Raw genomic sequence first — 20,107 nt, 5'->3', positions numbered from 1 at the left:
GTGGTGTGTGTGTGTGTGTGTGTGTGTGTGTGTGTGTGTGTGTGTGTGTGTGTGTGTGGTGTGTGTGTGTGTGTGTGTGTGTGTGTGTGTGTGTGTGTGTGTGTGTGTGTGTGTGTGTGTGAAAGAAGGGAGAAAGGAAAGGGTCAGGTAATCCCACTCATAGTTAGAGATGTGTTGGAGCTAGCTGGAGGTGTTTAACACCCGGAATATTCCTCCAAGAGGCTGAGAGATTGATGACGCCCTGAATGAGAGATTCAGATCCCCACGGTAACATGACTCACCTTCCCGCAAATCACATGACCCTTAAACAATGAAGTACTTTCCACACCCTCCCTGAGTCCTGATGCAGTTTATTTGTGCATTTGTTATGATTAGTTGTCAGAGGTAATGGGTTTCAGGCAGCTGGATGCGTTCCCTATCCCACTCACTCATGTCCACTTCCACACGTCCCTGCTGACCACCTCGGCCCTCACCACCACAGTGTGTTTGTGTGCCTCTGTGTGTGTGTGTGTGTGTTTGTGCACACTTTTGGAAATGTGCATGTGTGTGTGTGATTGTGTGATTGTGTAGGTGTGTGCGTGCTTGCAAACATACGTGTGTGTGTGTGTGTGTGTGTGCCTCTCCTCCGTATCCATGTCCTGCGGGGTTTCATTAAAAGCTGGATTAGTGACATACAGCAGCTCAACAAATCCTCTCCACTGGGGCAGAGGGCCTTTTTTACCTCCCCTCCAGCAGACACTGGGGATGTGGTCATCTCCTAAGAGGCCATAAAGAGCTGCACTGAGAGGCTGGTTTGAAGTCAGTCTGGTGAAGATATTTCATCCTTATTGTGCTAAAATTGTGCTCCTTATTTGTTTAATGTGGAAAATACTTGCCTTCATGTTGAGTTCTGGTTCGATTTGGTATGATTTTGTATGTTTTGTGAGGAGTGTGTATATGTATTTTTGTGTGTATGTGTGTGTCTGTTTGTTTGCCTGGATTGTGCATACAGATGTCATTCCACTAACTGAATAAAATGTTTTACTTCATTCAACATGATCATTTGAAGAATACCTCATAATATTTTGAGGGAGTTTAATTCAGACTCCATAGTACTGGGATGTCTCAAGTCTTTATTACACATAATACTCTCCCATTTGGACCACGGTTCACACACTCTGCTTTCTTACTGAGTATATAAGCTGCTCTCATGACCCACTTTCTCTGCAATTATGAGTAAGCAGCCTTTCACAGCACAACACACGTTTCATTTTTTTGTATTGCTTTCATTTACAGCTACCATTTTATTTCACCCTGTGTAAGGCAAAATCAAGCAGACTTGGATTCTTTTCCTTACTTGGGTTCTGGGTTGATGTCTCATGTCCGCTGTGACTTTTTTTCTGATCCATTAATTTAAATAAATCCCATTACCGTCTGTTCGCCGTAATGCACCAAGAGGCCCACATTGCACCAGCAGGGTTTGGCGGTTATGTAAGTTTGGAGGCTTTTAAAGTTTTTCACTGGGGATGCTTGCTCCCTCCCCTGACTAATGCTCATTTGAAGCATCCTGTGGTCCTGCGGTTAGGCAGCTCTTCTGTATAATCCATCTCTGCCTCCCCTCTCCATAGTAAACCAATTAAATAGTAATTGCTCTTGTTAACATCTGAAACTGAAACGTCATTATGGAGATGTCATCTAAGATTGCAGGCTGCAGGATTTATTTATGACTCCCCATGGCTCCGCTCAAGAGAAATAAGAATCTAAACATCTCACACAGCACTCTCTCCTATGGCAGGGAAACACCATGATGTGATACAAATTAGATAATACATCAGCACTGCTGTGTGCTGTGTGGTGGTGGTGGTGGTGGTGGTGATGCTCTTCAAAATATGTAAGAGATAAAGAACATGGATCCTGTAGATCCACTGATGCCCCAAATCTATTTTCCCATTATATGAATTGGCAGACCTGAACATACCAGCACATGCCTTAAAATAAAAACAAAAGCCCAGAACTTTTCGAGCACTTTTTGAAATAACTAAAGCCTGCTGTTTTGCGGCTGTAATTTCCCATGGCCAGTGAGGGGCTCATTTCGTTGTGGTGCTATGGTGTGCATCTCTGTGGTGTGCAGGGCGGCCCCCGTGGTGCTGACCCTTGTCAGGGCTCTTTTTCCCTCTGTTCCCAGCTGATCTCAGAGCAGCAGCCTGCTGGCTGATTAGATATGTGTCGCTGAGATCCTCCCAACAGGCGCCGCAGTCCTACTGTGACTTATTTATTATCTCTCTTCATGTCTACCTCCGCCTTGTTCTCTTGTTCTGTCTCTTTTTCAGTCGCACCCACCATATCTTTCTTTTTCTTTCTCTCTCGTTTTCTAACCCCCCTTTTTTTTGGCTATTATTATTTTTCAACAGCATGATGATGTGTTTGGGTGGAGATTTCTGTATCTGTAATGAAGTGTTCAGAGTGGCTGAAAATACATGTTCAGTTGATTATGTGGTTTTTTTTCACAACAGTGACAAAAGATTTTCTGCCCTGGGATTTGGTGCTAGGATTCCACCCAATTATGAGGTAGGCTTTTACTTCCAGTCTTCATTATTTCCATTTATCAATGATTGGCCTGAAACATTTGTTTGTTTGTGTGTTTGTTTGTCTGTTTATTCCTCCTGTCTATGAACTTGGCTTTCTCCATCATTAATGGCTTTGGAGTTATAAATGGGTTCTTATCTGTTGGAGGGTTTTTGCCAGCTCTGACTCTCCACACAGTGGCAGTGGTTATACGATTACTATGCCACTCTCTGTGACACGGATTTGCGTTCTGTCAAAGCCTCACATTTTTAAACTCCTGAATGAGTTTATTTTTTACTCGCCATGATGCCTTCCCCAAATGGCAGCCTGTCCAGGGGAAGAACAGCCCTGACGGGCGGGGAAATGAAAGTGAAACTATAGCTCAGCACACAGGGTTTCTCTTGTGTTGACAGCCGGTTGTCAGAAGATTTGATTCCTTGGGAAGCGTGTTTGTTTAAGAAGATTGAAACAGAGCCGGTAGTCATATTAACTAGGGCCCCGGGGGAATGCAGTCTGAAAAACAATGAACAAGGCTGTGGGTGAGTCACGCTAGAGCCCTCGTGCAGTCGATGGCAGGTCAGGGGAGCGTAAGGAAACATTATCTGCAGCCAGGCTCATTTGTTCAGAGTCGCTCCTGAAATCTCAATTGACTCCACATATTAAATTAAAGCTACAGTAAATTGCTCGTCTCAGGCCGCAGACACTCGACCTGAATTTCAAATTTCTGTCTCTCTGCAAAGAAGCACTGTATGAGCTTTGCAATTAGGCCATGCAAAAAAGGAGAAGGGAAAAATGGATTGTAACCGTGTGGGTTTATGTATGAAGCAATCAAATGTAAACGAAGAGATGGTTTAAACTAAACCAAACTGTCATTCATTTCTGTTGCTGTTATTTTTGATACATTTGTGTTGCTGTCTAATGTATCTGTCCATCCCAATATCTCCAGCAGCAGTAAATAAACCAACTGAAAACTACTTTCATCTTTACTTCCTCTTATTTTTTGTTCTGTTTATTTCTGCACCAACAGGTATCACATGACTTTGCAATCAATTTCAACCCAGAGGACGATGAATGTGAAGGTAAACTAAATGATAATTCGGTTCTCCAGTGCAGGTCTGCAAAAGCTTCCTCAGCAGTCGAATTTTCACTAAATCTATCCTGAAACTATTCCCACTATGACACTTTACTCAGCAGGGAAAGTATTGAGACAGAAATCTTTGGCCCTCTTTCTCTTTCTCTTCCTCTCTCTCTCTCTCTCTCTCTCTCTCTCTCTCTCTCCCATCTCTTACATGCTTTGATCCCCAAATTGCCTACTCCAGCGCTGCTGGCCGGCCCCCACCCACTGTGGCATGAGGAACAGCAGTCTGAAGAGAGCAGAAATAATCTATGTGTATGCTCTCTCTCTGAACAGAGATCCAAGGTGTGGTGGAAGCCTACCAGAACTGCCTGCCCAAAATCCAGCTTTACGGTCCAACCAACGTGGCGCCCATCATCACCAGAATAGCCAAACTGGCAGCAGGGGATGAGACCAAAGACGCCTCAGTGAGTGTCCTTCACAGACAAGTACATACTAGTGCTCCAGCAGTAAAAGCAGAGCATAGTACTGATTGGATGCATAGAAGAGTGTAGAAATTCATCTTCAGAAATGTGAAGTAAGAGGATTGCGGCTAATCCAAAGGCAAATGTTTGTCCTTGGGTTAATCTAAGAAGGTGTTACGTCTCCAGGCTTTGTCATTCTCTGTCCGCCTCATCCTTGCGATGGACTTCATTAAATATTTAATCTTCATGATTGCCCCTTCCCCAGAAGTGATCGGGTTTCTGTAAATGAGATACGTAGGATCAATGCTGTGATTTCAGGACTGAATTCACTCAGTGTCGTTTTCCTCCAGAGGCATGGGGTCCAGCAATCTATGTTAGTATTTCTATTCTTAGCCTACCAGCTTTTCTGTCGTGTTTTCTCCACACACTGACATACGGAGTCTTCTGGGAGCCCACTGAAACATGCATATTTTCACTGCTGATTAAAACTCATTCAACCCCCATTATGTTTATAAGAGCCTGCACTGATGGTGGCTTCCTTATTGCAGCGATATCACATCTTGCTGATCCTTACCGACGGAGTGGTGACAGACATGGCCGACACACGGGAGGCTATTGTGCGCGGGTCTTATCAGCCTTTGTCCATTATCATCGTGGGCGTGGGCAACGCCGACTTCACTGATATGCAGATCCTGGACGGGGATGACGGGGTCCTGCGCTCTCCCAAGGGCGAGCCTGTCCTCAGGGACATTGTGCAATTTGTCCCCTTCAGAGACTTCAAAACGGTCAGTGTGCCCCTTTGCCTTACTCCCCATTAATCTCCTCTGATTTCCTCTCTCTCTGTATCTTTCTCTCGTTCTCTTTGACCAGGCTAGGCTGGGTAAATGGGTGGATGTGGGTGCGAAATCACTGCAGCAGTTGCAGTGATTTCAGTGCATTAGCTCTACCACGGAATCGTCCAGAGCTCCTCGGGAAGAGCATTACCCTCAAGTGAGGCCATGACGAATGGGGCCGGCAGCCAGTGATGGGGCTGGACAGATTGGCCTATCCAACCCGCCGGTGGTGCAGATGGCCCTACAGGCCAGAGGCTCTCTGCAATTTATTCCTAAGACTCGGCTGTAATTTTGTGAAATGCCAAAAATTACAACTTCTTAAATGCCTCACAACCGTAAATTGGTGTAATTCCCTTCCCTAATTCCCTCGGGCCACAAGTGCTCTCCTCCATCCCATTGGCTGTGACCCAAACATTCAGAAACGTACAGTAATAGCAGCTCATCTGTCTCATTTTTGCCAATTTTTTGATCCTCTCTCTGGGCCTCTTTCTGTGTGTACGCTTCACACTCCGTCCCTCACGTGCTGGTCTCTCCCAACAGGCCTCACCTGCTGCCCTGGCCAAGTGTGTCCTGGCGGAGGTGCCCAAGCAGGTGGTGGAGTACTACAGCAACAAGGGCATCTCCCCTATGTGTCCGGTCAGGAGTGCCCCCAACTCCATTGCCACCACCCCGGAATAGCACCTCCAAATACCACTAAAGCCTAGTGGCGTATTATGAGGAGGTGAGACAGAGGATGGATGCTCAAGAAGTAAAGAAAACTTCTCTTCTGTTACTTTTTTTGACCTTTTTTGAGCTTTTTTTTCATACAGCATTTACACACACACACACACACACACACACACACACACACACTCATATACACTCTAAACCTGGAAAGGAATCTGAACATGTGGATCATTGGTGTTTTGTTCTCTGGATCCGCTTTCACAGTATCAGTGCAGGAGCTTCTTTGTTTTGTTGGCTGTCGTGTTTAAAGGTCGTCCCATGGCTGCCCTCGCAGACTTTGCCCCTCCCCCTCCCCCTGTGTCCACTGGCTCAGCTGCTCCGTGACAGCTATTGTACAGCGGCTGTTTTTTGTTTTTTTCTATGACCTTTCTGGACTTTGTAGACTTTAAGCTGCCTGTCTGCTGTAGCTCAATCTTTTCCTGCCTCCTTCCTCTCTTCTGCTTTCACTCCTTAATGAGGCCCCAAGCTGCAGAGATTTTCACTTAATTCTCCTCAAGGAACGTTTAAATAATAGCAAAATGTATGATTAAACAGAAACAGTCTGAGGAACTATCTAAATAATGACTGCATGTTAATCCGCTCCTGCAAGATGCCACTTGTTGCTTTTTTTTTTTTTTTTACAGGAAAGCTCCATTAATATAGTGTGCTTTTTCAAAAGCTTATTTCACTTCTGATTCTTAATTTCATTTTTTTCCATTATAATTGCCAAACATTAATTCATATTTCATGGTATTACAACTGTGCCTGAGTGCAAACTTCTGTTGATCTTTACTTTTCTGAATTTCCAATACCTTGAGTTCTAAATGTAGTCTTTTCAAAGGATGAAAGCTCTTTGATTTCCACACAAAGGCAATTATGGTCCATTTGCACAGTAGAGTTGCTCTCTAAATGTCTGTCAACATTATAGGATAATGCAACGGTTGGACCATTAAAGCAGGAGCAGAGTGAGTCCAGTATATCCTGTACTGTATTGTGGATATACACTAAGATTTTGTCTCTGTAAGAAAATTCATGCCAATGTTATTGAGATGATAAAACTACAGCATATGATGTATGTCACTGCCAGTTCAGTTACAGTGTCAAACTACTTAAGGAAATGGGGAGCAAAAAACACAACCTGAGTCATATGATGTAATGAACTCAACAGACAGTGTTTACATATTTATACTCACACTGCCTGTAGAGTACAGTTGTGTACAGTTGTACTATTGTACAAGTTAGATTTAGAAGAATATTTATTATTATTTATTCATGTGACTTCTTGAAATCTTATTTTTATGTTTGTTGCATCAAATCCTACTCAGACATACATGCACCATTCCTTAGGTCCTAAAGCTTCAGTCTGAATGCTGGCTAACTTTTATAAAGGGTCTCTTTTCGTCTTTTGAAGATGACACCCCATACATTTATTAAAATCTGGTTGTCACTGCCATTAGAAATGTATTATTAACTTAAGCCCTCATGAGTCACACTTTATCGAGAACCAAGGGCCTCTTGTCGGCCAAGAACTGTATACTTTGCCCAGATGACCCAGTGTCTTCATGCTGACTTCAAACAATGAATGTTTCTGTACCTCTCTGAGTTGGTCCAAGTTCCTTTAAAATTATATTTTAGGGATGTGAGAACAGGATAAGGCACTGGCTTCAGTGAGAGGAGAAATGGACAGGATGTTAACTTGAACTTCTTTGTATAGAATAACACTGGAGTAGATGTGCTCTTGAAGAATAGTGAATCACGTTCTCCATGTTGACTGAAGTAAATGGGAAATTATCTATGAATGTTTGCTATGACTTATTCGTTAATTTCAGCTGCATGAAAAAAACCAATCATATATTTCCTCCAGAAATGATTAAGTCTAAGAACCATTCTTGTAACTGAAATGGTAAATGCAAGCAGTGTGCCTCCTCCTCTCTCTATCTCTCTCTCCTTCTCTCTCTCTCCACCTATTATCGGTGTGTTTCTCAATGTGTCCTTGAAAGGACTTTATAGCAGCATCTCTCTCTGAAGTCTCCCCCCTGCTGTTGCCTCCTGTTGGCCCTTACAGATGTGCGCTGCCTACAGGAAGAGAACACTGCACATTTAGATGAACAACGGTGTTTTTTTTTGGCGGTTTCTTAACAATTCACGTCCACATGACAACGTTTTGAGAAGAGTCACAGGCCTGTGCCTGACTCTAATACACAGCCGACCAGCCACAGAACCTACAGGACCTACTAACGAGACACCTGGAGGAAAACTCCAAATGGATGAGAGGACTTATCCCAACCCCTCCCTCCGCCCCCTTTATGAAAAATTTAAATGAAAAAAGATGAAAGGATTTATGTTTACCTTAACTGACATGAGTGTTGAGTACTATCTGAGGATCTTGTGATCAAACTTGTGACCTGGTTCAGGCATGGGGGGTTTTGAGATGAGCCAGTGAACTGTGCAAAATGTTTAATGGGGGTTTGGTATTTTTCCATCACGGAAGTTTACTGCATGTTTAATTCTGTGGTAACCATGTGTTTTCAGTCTTTTGGAGTATTACCTGCAACAGTTTCAGCCTGCCTCTTAACCAAACCCTGTCCTAGTGTGTGCTTTTTACCCTGCATTTGGATCAATAAATCTCTAACCTCTCGAACAAATCGACTGCATGATTGTGTCTGTGATGATGCATAACTGTGACCAAAAACAGAGAGAATGTGGTCATGGGCCAAAATAAGACTTCACATTTAGTATCACTCGGTATTTGTTCATGATCAGAATGTGCCTGTGCTTTATATATGTTGAGAGATTGTTCTCTGTATGATAGCATTGAAACAGAATGCATGGAGCACGCAATGCGCATGTGTGAAGAACCTAAGAAGATATTCAACAGCAAGATGAGCCACAGTAGTAATTCTAACATAACCTTGTGATCTAAATCAATGTGGTCCTCTCTTTTGTCTGTCACAGAGCCTTTGTGCTCGGACTACACTCAACACTTCACTGCTGGCGTCCCTCCCAAGGTACTCAAGCTCATTGCCATTGCTTTAAGATCTGTGCTCTTTGAGAGAGAGAAAGTATGTGTGTGTGTGTGTTTATGTGTGTGTGTGTGACGTGTGTGTGTGACGTGCTCAGGCTGCATTGAATTGGGTCTGCAGGAATCAGCAGTGCTGCCTTTTGGTTGATGAGAGGGTGAGGGCAAGTGCCAGGTGCCTTTCGGAGCAGCAGCCGGGCCAGCCGTGAGTTCCCCCCGGCGGCATTCCTTGTGTCTCTGAAGCCTCGCCAGATTCTGATCAATGTCAAGCCAGCCTGGGTAAAATCCTCAGCAGAGTAAAGAGAATTAATCAAAGGGTCGCGGCACTCCAGGCTTGTTTAAGGATTCACATTCATGACATTAGTGGATTCCCCAGTGTGGTGCGCCATACTGTGCTTTTATCGGCAACGCATTTTCACGAGGTACTCAAAATGTTCTCGTATTAGCAGGTGCTAATGCTGGTGGGTTCTTTAGTATGCACTCAGAACACATGGAGATAGGTGGTTTTCTCTGGTGTGATGGTGTACATGCAGCTCACAGTCCCCAATTCCCTCATGTTGTATAGAAAGTATGTGAAGCAGCTAACTAGCACAAGCCCTCACAGGAATGGATGCTGGACTGACACTAATGTATATTTAACCAATTGTAGATTTCAGGTCAGGTGATTGGCTGAATAAAACATTTTCCCTTCACACTCAACCCTGCAAGTGCAGCAGTTAGTCCTCGCTGAGGTCTCTGCTTGCATTACATTGCAAATTTGCAGCTGGAGAGGGTGGTGTGGAAGAGGTTCACACGGGTCCAGCACCTGCTCTCGCGCTCCTCTTGAGATTTCACTTAAAGTAATGGAGTTGAGCCACTGGCTCATGGATGTCTTCAGATGGCTCTTCTCATTTACCTGCTGATACAAAAAGAGTGGTGAATAATGTCAGTTGCCATGGTGACGGTGCATAATGCACCAACTTGCGCCGAAGAGCAGGCTGGGTTAGGGACGGGCTTCAATAGAGTGGATGTTGCTGAATGGGTCTCTCAGGATGATAGCGGGGTCAAATACTGAATATTGCTCCTGAGGCACCACCACAGACATTGATCTGATTTGAGCTGCTCTTGGAAGATATTTTGGTGATATCCAATGCTTACATACACACATAATCAAACACTACAAACTATTGTCTACACTACAAGTCTATTGCATTCACTGCTTGGTAATACCTTCAAGCAGAATAGGCACCTTCCGAGGTCTCTAACAGTGTAGCGCCGACCCTAAGCTCCTTCCCAGATAATCAAGGGCAAAGCTACTGGTGGTGGCATTGATGGAAGGATGATCAATGTCACTGGTGTCCATCAGCAGGAAACTCATTAAATGTTGGACCAGGTTGGTCAGAGCCTGCTGCTCAGTCAATGCCTGACGCTCAGCCAAGACGACAGAGGGAGCGGGGAGAAAGAGAAGGGGGGAAGGGGGGGCACACTCACAGTTAAATGCAGTGTGGCAAGCCTACTTATTTACTGCCGCAATAAAGCAAGAACTCCCAACGCTCACTATCAATAAGATGAACTGTCCTGGCTGGAGCCCTGTGATGCACAGTACCGGTACGGTGGGGGGTTGATGCAGGCCGTGGGCTGTGGGTCATGAGATCGACTCGGATGGTTATGCGGTGGCCAAGGTGGATTCCCCCTTGCAGGAGAAGAATGGCTGTGCGTTTCAGAGTTTGCGCGTGTTGGCAGCAGGTTCTATGAGGAGCTGAGTGATTCCAGGCAGCAGGTGGCAGCGCTGCCTGAGAGCAATTAGCCATCTCCTCTCCTCCACTCCTCTCCTCCTCTCCTCTCCTCCACTCCTCTCCTCTCCTCCTCTCTTCTCCTCCTCACTTCTCCTCTGGGAGGGAAGGTCCATTTCTGATTCTCTTCCAGCGCCACCCTCTGAAGTTCTTTGACAAACCTCATGCATCATTTTTCATTCAATCCCCTCTCCCCTTCCGTCCCCTCTACACCCTCCTTCTTCAACTTGCTCTTCTGCTATTTTCCATCACCTCATGGTAAATAGCTTCTCCTGGGTTTGATACTGTGAATGTTTTCTCCCTTGGTATAAATAAAATTCAAAATTCAAATATTGCATCGAAAACATTTGAGTTTATAACTTGAGGCTACAATGTCAACCTCTAGATAATAATTGTTTTGCGTTATTTTCCTGAAAATGGCTCAGGGCCAGATCAGATGGCAGATCAATAACTTTATCCTTGCATGATTCCTGTGAGTATGTAATGTGGCCTATATGTTCCATTATTTATTGTTGACTGATATCAACACAGAATTAGGCTGGTCTCACAACTCTGTACAATCCCTATTGTGTAATATTAATTACTGAAATTATCAGAAACGATTGAACATTCAGCATTCAGCAAAAAAACGTCCCCTAGGGCTGAGGATGGGTAAAATATACAACTACAACTCCTACTGCTGCTGTTGTGTCTGTTGTTACTACTACTACCAGTAATAATAATAATGGTTAGTATTAGTATTATTACCTTTATTCATTTAGCAGTACAGCACAGATATACATTTTCAGTGTGTGTTCTCCCTGAGAATCAAACCCATGATCTTGGTGTTAGCACCTTCCTCTACCTATTTTTATTATGCATTTTGAATACATCTAATGCATTTCCCTCTCATATTTGTTGAATTGTACTGAGCTTTCTAGGCCAATGAAAGTTATGGTACGCAAGAAAAGACATGGCAATCTTGCTCTTCTGTGATATCTGTTCTGGTTTCTGCCATTTATCCATGTGAGTTGTCTCATTCCATATATGTTCACATACACCACTACTGAAAAAAACACACAGGACAGTGTTAGGAATCTCATTTTCAAACAATTGCTCATTCTGCTGGGTGGAAACGGGGATCCCTCAATAACCCGGTAAATGAATACGCATCCAGATAGATGGTCCCATAAAATAACAAATATGACAATGTAATATATTTCAGCGAACCACTGCAATTTATATCATGGCTTATAAAAAGGGAACACTTCTCATGTGACAGTTAATTCTAATAACGTCTTATAAGTGTCCCCCATCTATCTTCAAAGGCAAGCAGAAATATTTCCTTCCATAGTGCTAAAAATGTGTGTGTGACCTAGATGGCAAATTTTAATTTACTAATAAAAGCTTGTGACGACGGATGCACTTTTATTGAACCCTGCAGCATAATTTTCTTGTGGTGAAGTGCTGGTCTTATCCACTGTGCAATTATCACAGAGTGTCACACATTTTGTTCCTTTAGCTTTGGCGGTGTCACTGTCACAGTATTGACAAAGTACAGAAATGACAGTAATTGGGTGTTATGTGATGTCGGCAATGCCCATGTGTGTCGTAAGCATCTTAACTAGGCCTAAGGGCCTTACAACAAAGGCTGCCATTCCTGTGGAAACCACAGAGGTGAAAGAAGATGTGCTTTGTGTCTAGCAAAAAGGATTTTACCTCATTTTAATAAGCATTGCAGAGCCATTATGTTTGAACAAAGCACTGATTCTAATAACTCATTATTTGTTTCGTCTACATGGGGAGAGGATTAGAAAAGATGGATTCCTGAGGACAGCCTTGTAAAGAGGGAAAGGATGTATACACATAGAGGTTGTACAAGATGCTGACAGGTCTGTAATACGCACTCATTTGTAGCATTTGAGCCTGTTATGCTTTGGTATGCTGCATTCAAGGGACATTGGGCCACTACACAGTCCGTTTAAACAGTTTTTTAAAGTAGATTTCAACTCCAGGTGCTTATTTTACTGACCATCACTGTAAGGTTGGAGTAAACTCTAGTGTGGGGCAATTTAGCCTTGGATTAGGTCTTCAGGGTCATTAAGCATTCAAGGTAATTCTGAGCATGTATAAAGCTGGTGAACAGGATTTTTTCTCAAATACCATCCAGGAATAAGAAACCTTTGATTCATTTTGAAGCCACGTCGGAGATTTGGGGGAAATATTTGCCCTTAAATCTCTGAGCTGATAAATAGCTGTGCTTTGCTCCAGCTACCGTGAGGGTCTTAATCCAGGCTGAGGTGGTGATTAAAACTCCAGCTATTCCAGGTTAGGGGCTTTGCAGCCAGCAATACCTGCCACTCAGCCGCGGTGGTGGAAATCATATCTTGGCTAACATTCAGGAATTTGGGAGCTAGTGGAATGCTTGTGCCTTGTGGCAGTGAAGCTGATATGGGTAAAGCAGGTGAAGTGTGTCACTTGCATGTGCTGTACTCTCTCTTAACATTACATAGTGTTACACATTTTACACACATTTTGATACAGATTCTACATTATTCATTGATTCATCATATTTTTTTTTTTACAAAAATAATCAAAGTAATGAATGTAAATAACGATGCTTCCATCAAAACTCTGTCAGGGCATCGCAAAACAAGCTTATCACTGCTTTGCCGCGTTCAAAAGGAAAACATTTCAAATGCCAGCTTGCAAATCAGTTTCAGAGGCAGACACATGCATTAGTGTGTTATTTAGATAAGCAGGCGGAAAGGTTAGTCTTATTTCATATCTTAAAAGCTCAAGGTATTCACTCCTAATCAAGGAGGAAAAGTTCCATGCAGTATAATTAGCTCTGCCTTTACCAAGTGGAAATCTGGCTTTAAAAGAACTCATTCAGCTGAGCTTGAAACAGGTTATCAAAGGGGTAGGCTGGGGTAAGATACTTCAAAAGAGCAGGCAATTAGTTATGGGCGATAGGTGTTTGTGTAACTGGAAGATGTGTTTTGGTTTTATCAGAATGTCAGAAAAAAAGAATAATGTCACATTTCTATTTATGTATTTATTTTTAAAAGGATGACTTTTCATCATACCTATTATTTGGTTCAGAAACTGCCACATTCAGTAAAGCTACAGTAGCCGACAAAAATATAGCAAAGCTTACAAATAAACTGTAAAATTTGTTTCATGCTCAAACTCCTTCTAAACCAAATCAATGAATAATGAATGAATACTCATGATTATGTTTGATTTGAATGTGGTTCTAGAGGATACGAATAAAGGATGTACCTTGACAATTTAAAAAAACCTTTAACTGAATGTCACCTTTGCAAGATTAAATAGATACCAACACCTCATATGTTTGAAAGCCCAATGCCTCTGTATCATCCTCCACCACTGATCAATTAGTCTCTCACAGGGTCAGCACTAACTCATCTCAGTCCTTCAACAGTTCACCAGTGATCAGCATGTTTTATTTAAGCGCTGTGAATAACCTCCCCAAGCCTCTCACCAAAGCAAAGAAAATCGCCTCATTCTCATCGCTTGTTAGTCTGTGCATCTTGCCTGCTTGCACACCTAAAGTGCATTTCTGTTTCTGTGACCTCTCAATGAGGTAACATTAGCTTGCTGAAGGTACGTATGCTTCTTAAAACGTGGGACAAGTTCCCATGAGAAATAAATGGAATATTGCATGAGAGGCTCTTAACATAACCTGGTGTCCCTCTGCAAATGTCCAATTATGTTGTAAGCTCCAAGGTTGTTATCTCCAAACTCCAATTATTGCGGCATCTTTAAGAGATTAATGTCCTTCATTTCGTCTTTCTTGAGTGTGGTTGGCTCTTCAATGTGACCACTGGGGTCTGTGTTCTCTGGCAGTAGTTTAATAATTCATCATATTTATATAATGATGTTTGTATTGTAGGACACATCAGTAAATTGCTGATGTTGCTGTTGAAGTTGTGGTGATGCTCCCAGTCCTTGTTCAGAGCAGCAGATACACCAAGCCTGACAAGCTGGCATACATCTGATTTATTATCTCACACATGCAGGGGCCAAAACTGGCCTTGCTCCACCTTGAAAGCAAATGGTGTTGACATGTTGGTAACGTTTGCCCAGCAGCACCCAGATACTGTTCATTGCTCACACACACCACACCACCTCGGGCCTTTTCATATTAAAATCAGGTGGTGACTTTCATGGACAGGTATAAACATATGAAATCATTATCCACACATGATCAGATCTCCAAAACATCTCCAGAGATTGATGATAAGTTATTTTCTGGCTTCAGTGATGCATGGGTAAGTGATAGAGGTATAGAGGGTTGGTGGAGTGAGCTTTTAGCTCATTAGTCCTGCTCCTTCAAAAGGCAGAAATACACTACGCTCATTTTGTGATCTTTTTACATAGTGTGTAGCAGTATTGCACAAGTGGTTGCATTTGTATCTCTATAATGATATCACTTTCATTGCTAAACACCTTACCCAGGGCTGCAATATTAGAACAGCTAAGAAACCAAGGAGAGGTATGACGCCTCGCTTATTAGATTACCTGCAAATAAAGCTATGCTAACCCAGTTCAAAGTAACAAATGCTTTTATTTCCCTCTCCCTAACTGTCTTCTCTCAAACGTTGTATTCAGTGGCCTGCTATTGCCTGCTATTGCAGTTCCTATTGACCTCATGCTGTGTTTTAACTACAAAGCTTCGAATTGAGCACCTACACTCTGTATTTAACCTGCACTTCACTGCCAGGTTAGTTTCACTCACAACATTTTGACTTTATCTCAGATCCAATCTGAGGCTATTTCTGACTACAATAATAACATAAATTTTGGATTGAAATTCAGAGATTATCTGATCTGAGACATTAACACACATCTCTCTGCTCACCCACTGCTTAATAGTAATCTACCATCTTTTGTGTTTCGTTCTCCTGGAATACCCTCTGCCTCCACCTCAGTGGTCTGATGCAAGGTAACGGCGACGTGAGACATTTGCTTATCTCTCTTGGTTGGCAGTCTTTCAACTGATGTTTTTGCCAAAAGTTGTATGTTTAACAGAGGTAAACTTCAACTAGAAAATCGCGTCTCTATTTTAGTCATGACCAGATGCAGGGTACCTTGAATCACAGCGGTTGATTTATGTACAATGTTCTAGGCACCCATGGAGCACCATAAATCGGACTTTAAAACATCCATACATTTCCTACTTCATATCGAGAGTGAAAGGTAAACTCAGACAATTATTCATTGTTGCCACCCATTTCCAAAGGCCAGACTTAAAATCAAACAGAAATATTAGAAATTCAACTGTTCATTAACATGCATCGTTCTCCTGTGTTTAATCAAAATGTATCCAACCCCAGAGACGTAGGCCTACATCATACATAATATCACATATGCTGGGCAAATCAGTGGCAGATTGTTTGCACATTTGCAAAACAGCCCTCACTCCTGAGTGTAGGGAGCTTACAGCCCCTTACTTCTGAGTGTAGGGAGCTTACAGCCCTTACTCCTGATTGTAGGGAGCTTACAGCCCCTTACTCCTGAGTGTAGGGAGTTTACAGCCCCTTACTCCTGAGTGTAGGGAGTTTACAGCCCCTTACTCCTGAGTGTAGGGAGTTTACAGCCCCTTACTCCTGAGTGTAGGGAGTTTACAGCCCCTTACTCCTGAGTGTAGGGAGTTTACAGCCCCTTTGAGGTTCCAGAGTTAGATGGAGGAGCTGTTGATCCCCAGTGGTGGCACTGATTGGAAGCCACATAAAGGTGGAGCAGGTGCTTCTGGTGGAGGAGTCATCTGCTGAGTTCAGGGCTCGGGGAGGGGGTGCCCAGGGGCCTGGGTCTCCACTGACAAGAATAGCACACAACAAGCTGATTTATTTTCCTTCGAGGGGCTATCAACTTAGTATCAGGAGCTGATCAGGGAAAACATGCCAAAAAAACTGAGTTCACACAGCACAATTTATTTAATTCACATTTTAAGTTTCATATACGTAGTGTTAAGGTAAGATAAAGGAGTGCTCTTTCTCCTCTGCATTTGACAACATGTCATAAGTGCTACAGGTTTGGAACTTCCGAAAGCCTGACATTGTCAGCATGGCTGTTTGACTACAAATTGAGTATATTAGCAGCTACATTCATAGCACTTACATGGGCAGCATGAAGAGAATTTGAGAATATTACCTTGAATAATTGTGGTGTTATTTACTTAGAGGACTTCACCATTTTGTACATTCATGAAGGAAATGATATACTACCACTTAACATACTGCAGTCTGCGACATGACTGCTTTTATGGTAGGCTCAGCCCTTCTCTAGCTTCTCTCTTTGTTGCACGGCTTTATTCATCTGTGTATGGCTGTATTTAGAGATTTGCTCAGATGGGATAAGTCCAACCCGTGAGATTCTGAAGCTTGTAAAAGCAATCCGATACGCAAACAATGATGATCCAGAGCACAAATGACTTCTGCAGTAATATCAATGGTGTATGGTGATGCTGCATAGTCAGCAGCTGTGGAATGATAAGGTATTTGCTCCTCTTAACTGCCATCAGCTAGAGAAGCTGCTATTAGTCTGCATCACACATTCACATTCATATGTAAGGAAGGAAAAGTGACTTGACATGATACTGGTTAATATGCTTACCTTTTTGGCCAGAGCATCATTTACATACAGTACACACCTTATAAGCATACAAGTATTTATGTCCCTCTGCAACAGGGCATGGAGAAACCTAATTAAAGTTGGTCAGGTGTTCAGTATGGATGGAGGTAGTCATTGTGTCTTTTCTAAGACCAACTAGGATGCTACCAACAGTCAGTGAAAATATAAGTTTGTTTGCTTTGCACATCGTTTACAGACACAGGATCCAGGCATTGATTATTTGTGCTTAATCAAAGTGATCAGTACTTTATACTGTAAATGGCATTAAAAAATGCTCTCTCTTTAGCACTCCTACACTTAAATATACACAGGCCTTATCATAACATTATTTTATCAGCAGCCTGTTCAGTGTTTAGTAGTCTCTTAGAAACTTTTCAAGGAGAGAGCGGCCCTGGTATTCATGAGAGGCTGGATGTGCTGTCTCTGCTCTGTGTCTGTACCCACTGGACCCTCATGAGCAGCCCTGAGCTCTGACCCCTGTATCACTGTCTGTCAGGAGCCAACATGCTCTCAACCTACCCAGGAGCAGCTGGTACACACACCAAATGAGCCCACCTGTCCAGGCGGAGGACGCACACCGCCCCTGTTCCTGGGCCCCGAGCACACAGAGGTCACAGAGGTCACAGAGGTCACAGAGGTCACAGCATACAGCCTGTTTTCCAGCCTGCCTCCACTTCTGAGTTTCCCTGCTTACAATGCTTGCTTGGGGGGGAGCGAAAATGTAACTGGTTGTAAAGTTACTCCAGTGACAGGCCAGGCCCAGTCTGCAGACATGCCAACTTGATCAGTGCAGCTATTGAGCTATGCAGTGGCCGTCGCAGCTGTTGTAAGCCAGTGTGTCTAATGACACCCTGTCATCAGTCTTGGCTATAGGCTTAAACACAGGACATGCTGCTCTTGCTGATAGCACCAACACAATGGCATGTGCACATGGAGTTGACAGCACCATTCCAGGTCTCATGGAATCATTGCGAATCAATAAGGCCCGTGTTCTCTGTCAAATCCCTTATTTCCCTACTATATTATTTATGTACAATTATTGTAGCTGTTGTCACACCCAAACTTAGTAACACACTTCCAGACCAGTACTGGGTGCATTTGACTTGTCATTGCTCAATTTGCTTCATGTACACTTTACTGTCGACTTGGAAAGTTGTGTGGACTCACCTAAATACTGTATACTCCCTCCAACAGTCAGTCTCACTCTCCTGCATGATGAGCTCCTCTCTGGCTCTCACTGGATCTCAGCCTGTTCCGCAGAGCGGAGCCAGCGGGCTTCTCAGCGTGGCCAATGGGCCGTCCTTCTGCTCGCTCCCCCCCCAGAGGTGGCCACGCTTGTGGTGGATTGAAAAGCAGCTTGCGGCTGGAGCAATCAGAGCTCACTATCTCCTGGCCACAAATGGGAGGAATATGTGCTGGCTTCCTGGGGCTTGTTAACAGTGCATCAGTCTTACACTCACGCTGTGTCTCTCACTGGTTACTCATACTATTCTTTGCACTCCCTCACACACTCACTTTTCCCCATCAGCCCACTGGACTGTCATTTCTGTGTTTTAGTTGTGTGTTTTAGGGGGAGTAAAAAACACCTTGGAACTAGTTTATTTAGTTTAATGTTTGACCAGACATCCGGTGGAAAAGCCACTGACAAAATCAGACCGGAAATATGCATTGAGTCAGCACAGTATCTGATCCAGTCCTGTCTAGGCAGTAGACCTTCCTGCAAATCAATACCATTGATCAGCCCAAGGAGAGTTTACACTTAACACGGCGAGGCAGGGGCGAATGAAGATCCATAAATGGATATGTAAAAATCTCTCTGTGAAAACAATGGAATTGGGAAAGAACCCAATTATCCAATCCAAACCAACTAACCAATCCATCCAGAATGCATGTAATCATCCAAACGTCCTTATCCTGACACTTAAACAGTGACACACTTAAAGATGTTATTATAACAGATAACAGCCAGTCGCTTTCATGATCACTCATTTGAACCTACTTTACTTGACTGGTGAACATCACTACCAATCAGCCCTACTTCATGAAGGTCAGGATTTTGAAAGAAATGTTTCCGTCCAATATATACACAAAATAATCTGCCTTTTGATTTCTGACTTCATGACCTGATTTTTTTTTTTACTTTGGTTGAAGTTTAACTGAGAGCTAGTTTGAAAGGCTTTTGCTGCCTGCTGACGCATTAATCAATATTTCAAACACAAAGTTTTCTGTCTCTAAACACATCCATGTTAATGGTCAAAGCAAGGTGAAGTTCATAAAACACATTTACTTATGCATTTGTATCTCATGTTTCTGTTGCAGTTTTGGGCAACATGACCTTTCTAAAGTCAAAACGGTGTTTAAACTCTGATGGCCTGGCAACTGATCAATATTCTTGCCTGGATCGCCAATGTAATTACTCTTTGGTCATAGCCCTCTGACTTTAAAGTGCTATTTTACAATGTAGTAAAGACCAAACTGCTTTTTCCTGCCACAGCCAGGTGCTAACTGAAGGTCTATATAATGCATGAGGATCGTGATTAGCCTGTATAATGCCTCTCCCTCACTGCGCTGGAAAAGGAAATTATTGTGGTTATTTGTTTGATTCTGCCTTCGCAGGCCCTGACTAAAACACTAATCACAGCCCATCAGCAGGGAGCCTCCATAATGCCATGGCCCACCTCCATGAGCCATAAAAGGGAGTCCAACAGAAACACTGCAGGAGTAAAAAAAAAGAAAAAGAAACGTATTTTGTCCACACCATGCTATCAGTCCAGAATTCAGAGGGATTGGCCTATTGTTAATTGGCCCTCCATGGACATTGTTTTTCCCGTTCTAGCACACAGAAACAATTTCCAAGCAGAGCCATTTTAACCCGTCACACACATATGCATTGTTCGATATTTTAGTCATCAGGCTAATTGAATGTGTGGGGAAATTATGGACTTAATTGAAGGCAACCAGTGGGGACATTAGCCGAGGAGCCAGAGAGGACTGCCTGCCCCCTCTTTTGTTCACAGGCTCTTAATTGGAAGACGTGCTGCATCGGCCTTGTGAAT

At 43.1% G+C, this 20,107-nt stretch overlaps 1 protein-coding gene across 1 annotated transcript in view; it reads left to right on the top strand.

Annotated features, from left to right (window-relative positions):
- Window positions 1–8,262, top strand: part of cpne7 (copine VII) — a 40,075-nt gene extending 31,813 nt beyond the window's left edge. The window contains exons 12-16 of the mRNA XM_012814736.3: window positions 2,493–2,547; window positions 3,572–3,623; window positions 3,956–4,086; window positions 4,632–4,868; window positions 5,457–8,262. Coding sequence (XP_012670190.1) covers window positions 2,493–2,547; window positions 3,572–3,623; window positions 3,956–4,086; window positions 4,632–4,868; window positions 5,457–5,594 — 613 coding nt within the window. The 3' untranslated portion in view covers window positions 5,595–8,262. The remainder of the gene's footprint in view (window positions 1–2,492; window positions 2,548–3,571; window positions 3,624–3,955; window positions 4,087–4,631; window positions 4,869–5,456) is intronic.
- Window positions 8,263–20,107: the final 11,845 nt, after the last annotated feature.

The sequence above is a fragment of the Clupea harengus genome, chromosome 6, assembly GCF_900700415.2.
Source record: "Clupea harengus chromosome 6, Ch_v2.0.2, whole genome shotgun sequence".
Taxonomy (NCBI): domain Eukaryota; kingdom Metazoa; phylum Chordata; class Actinopteri; order Clupeiformes; family Clupeidae; genus Clupea; species Clupea harengus.
The sequence above is the reverse complement of the archived record's forward strand: the minus strand, read 5'-3'. Positions and strand labels throughout refer to the sequence as shown.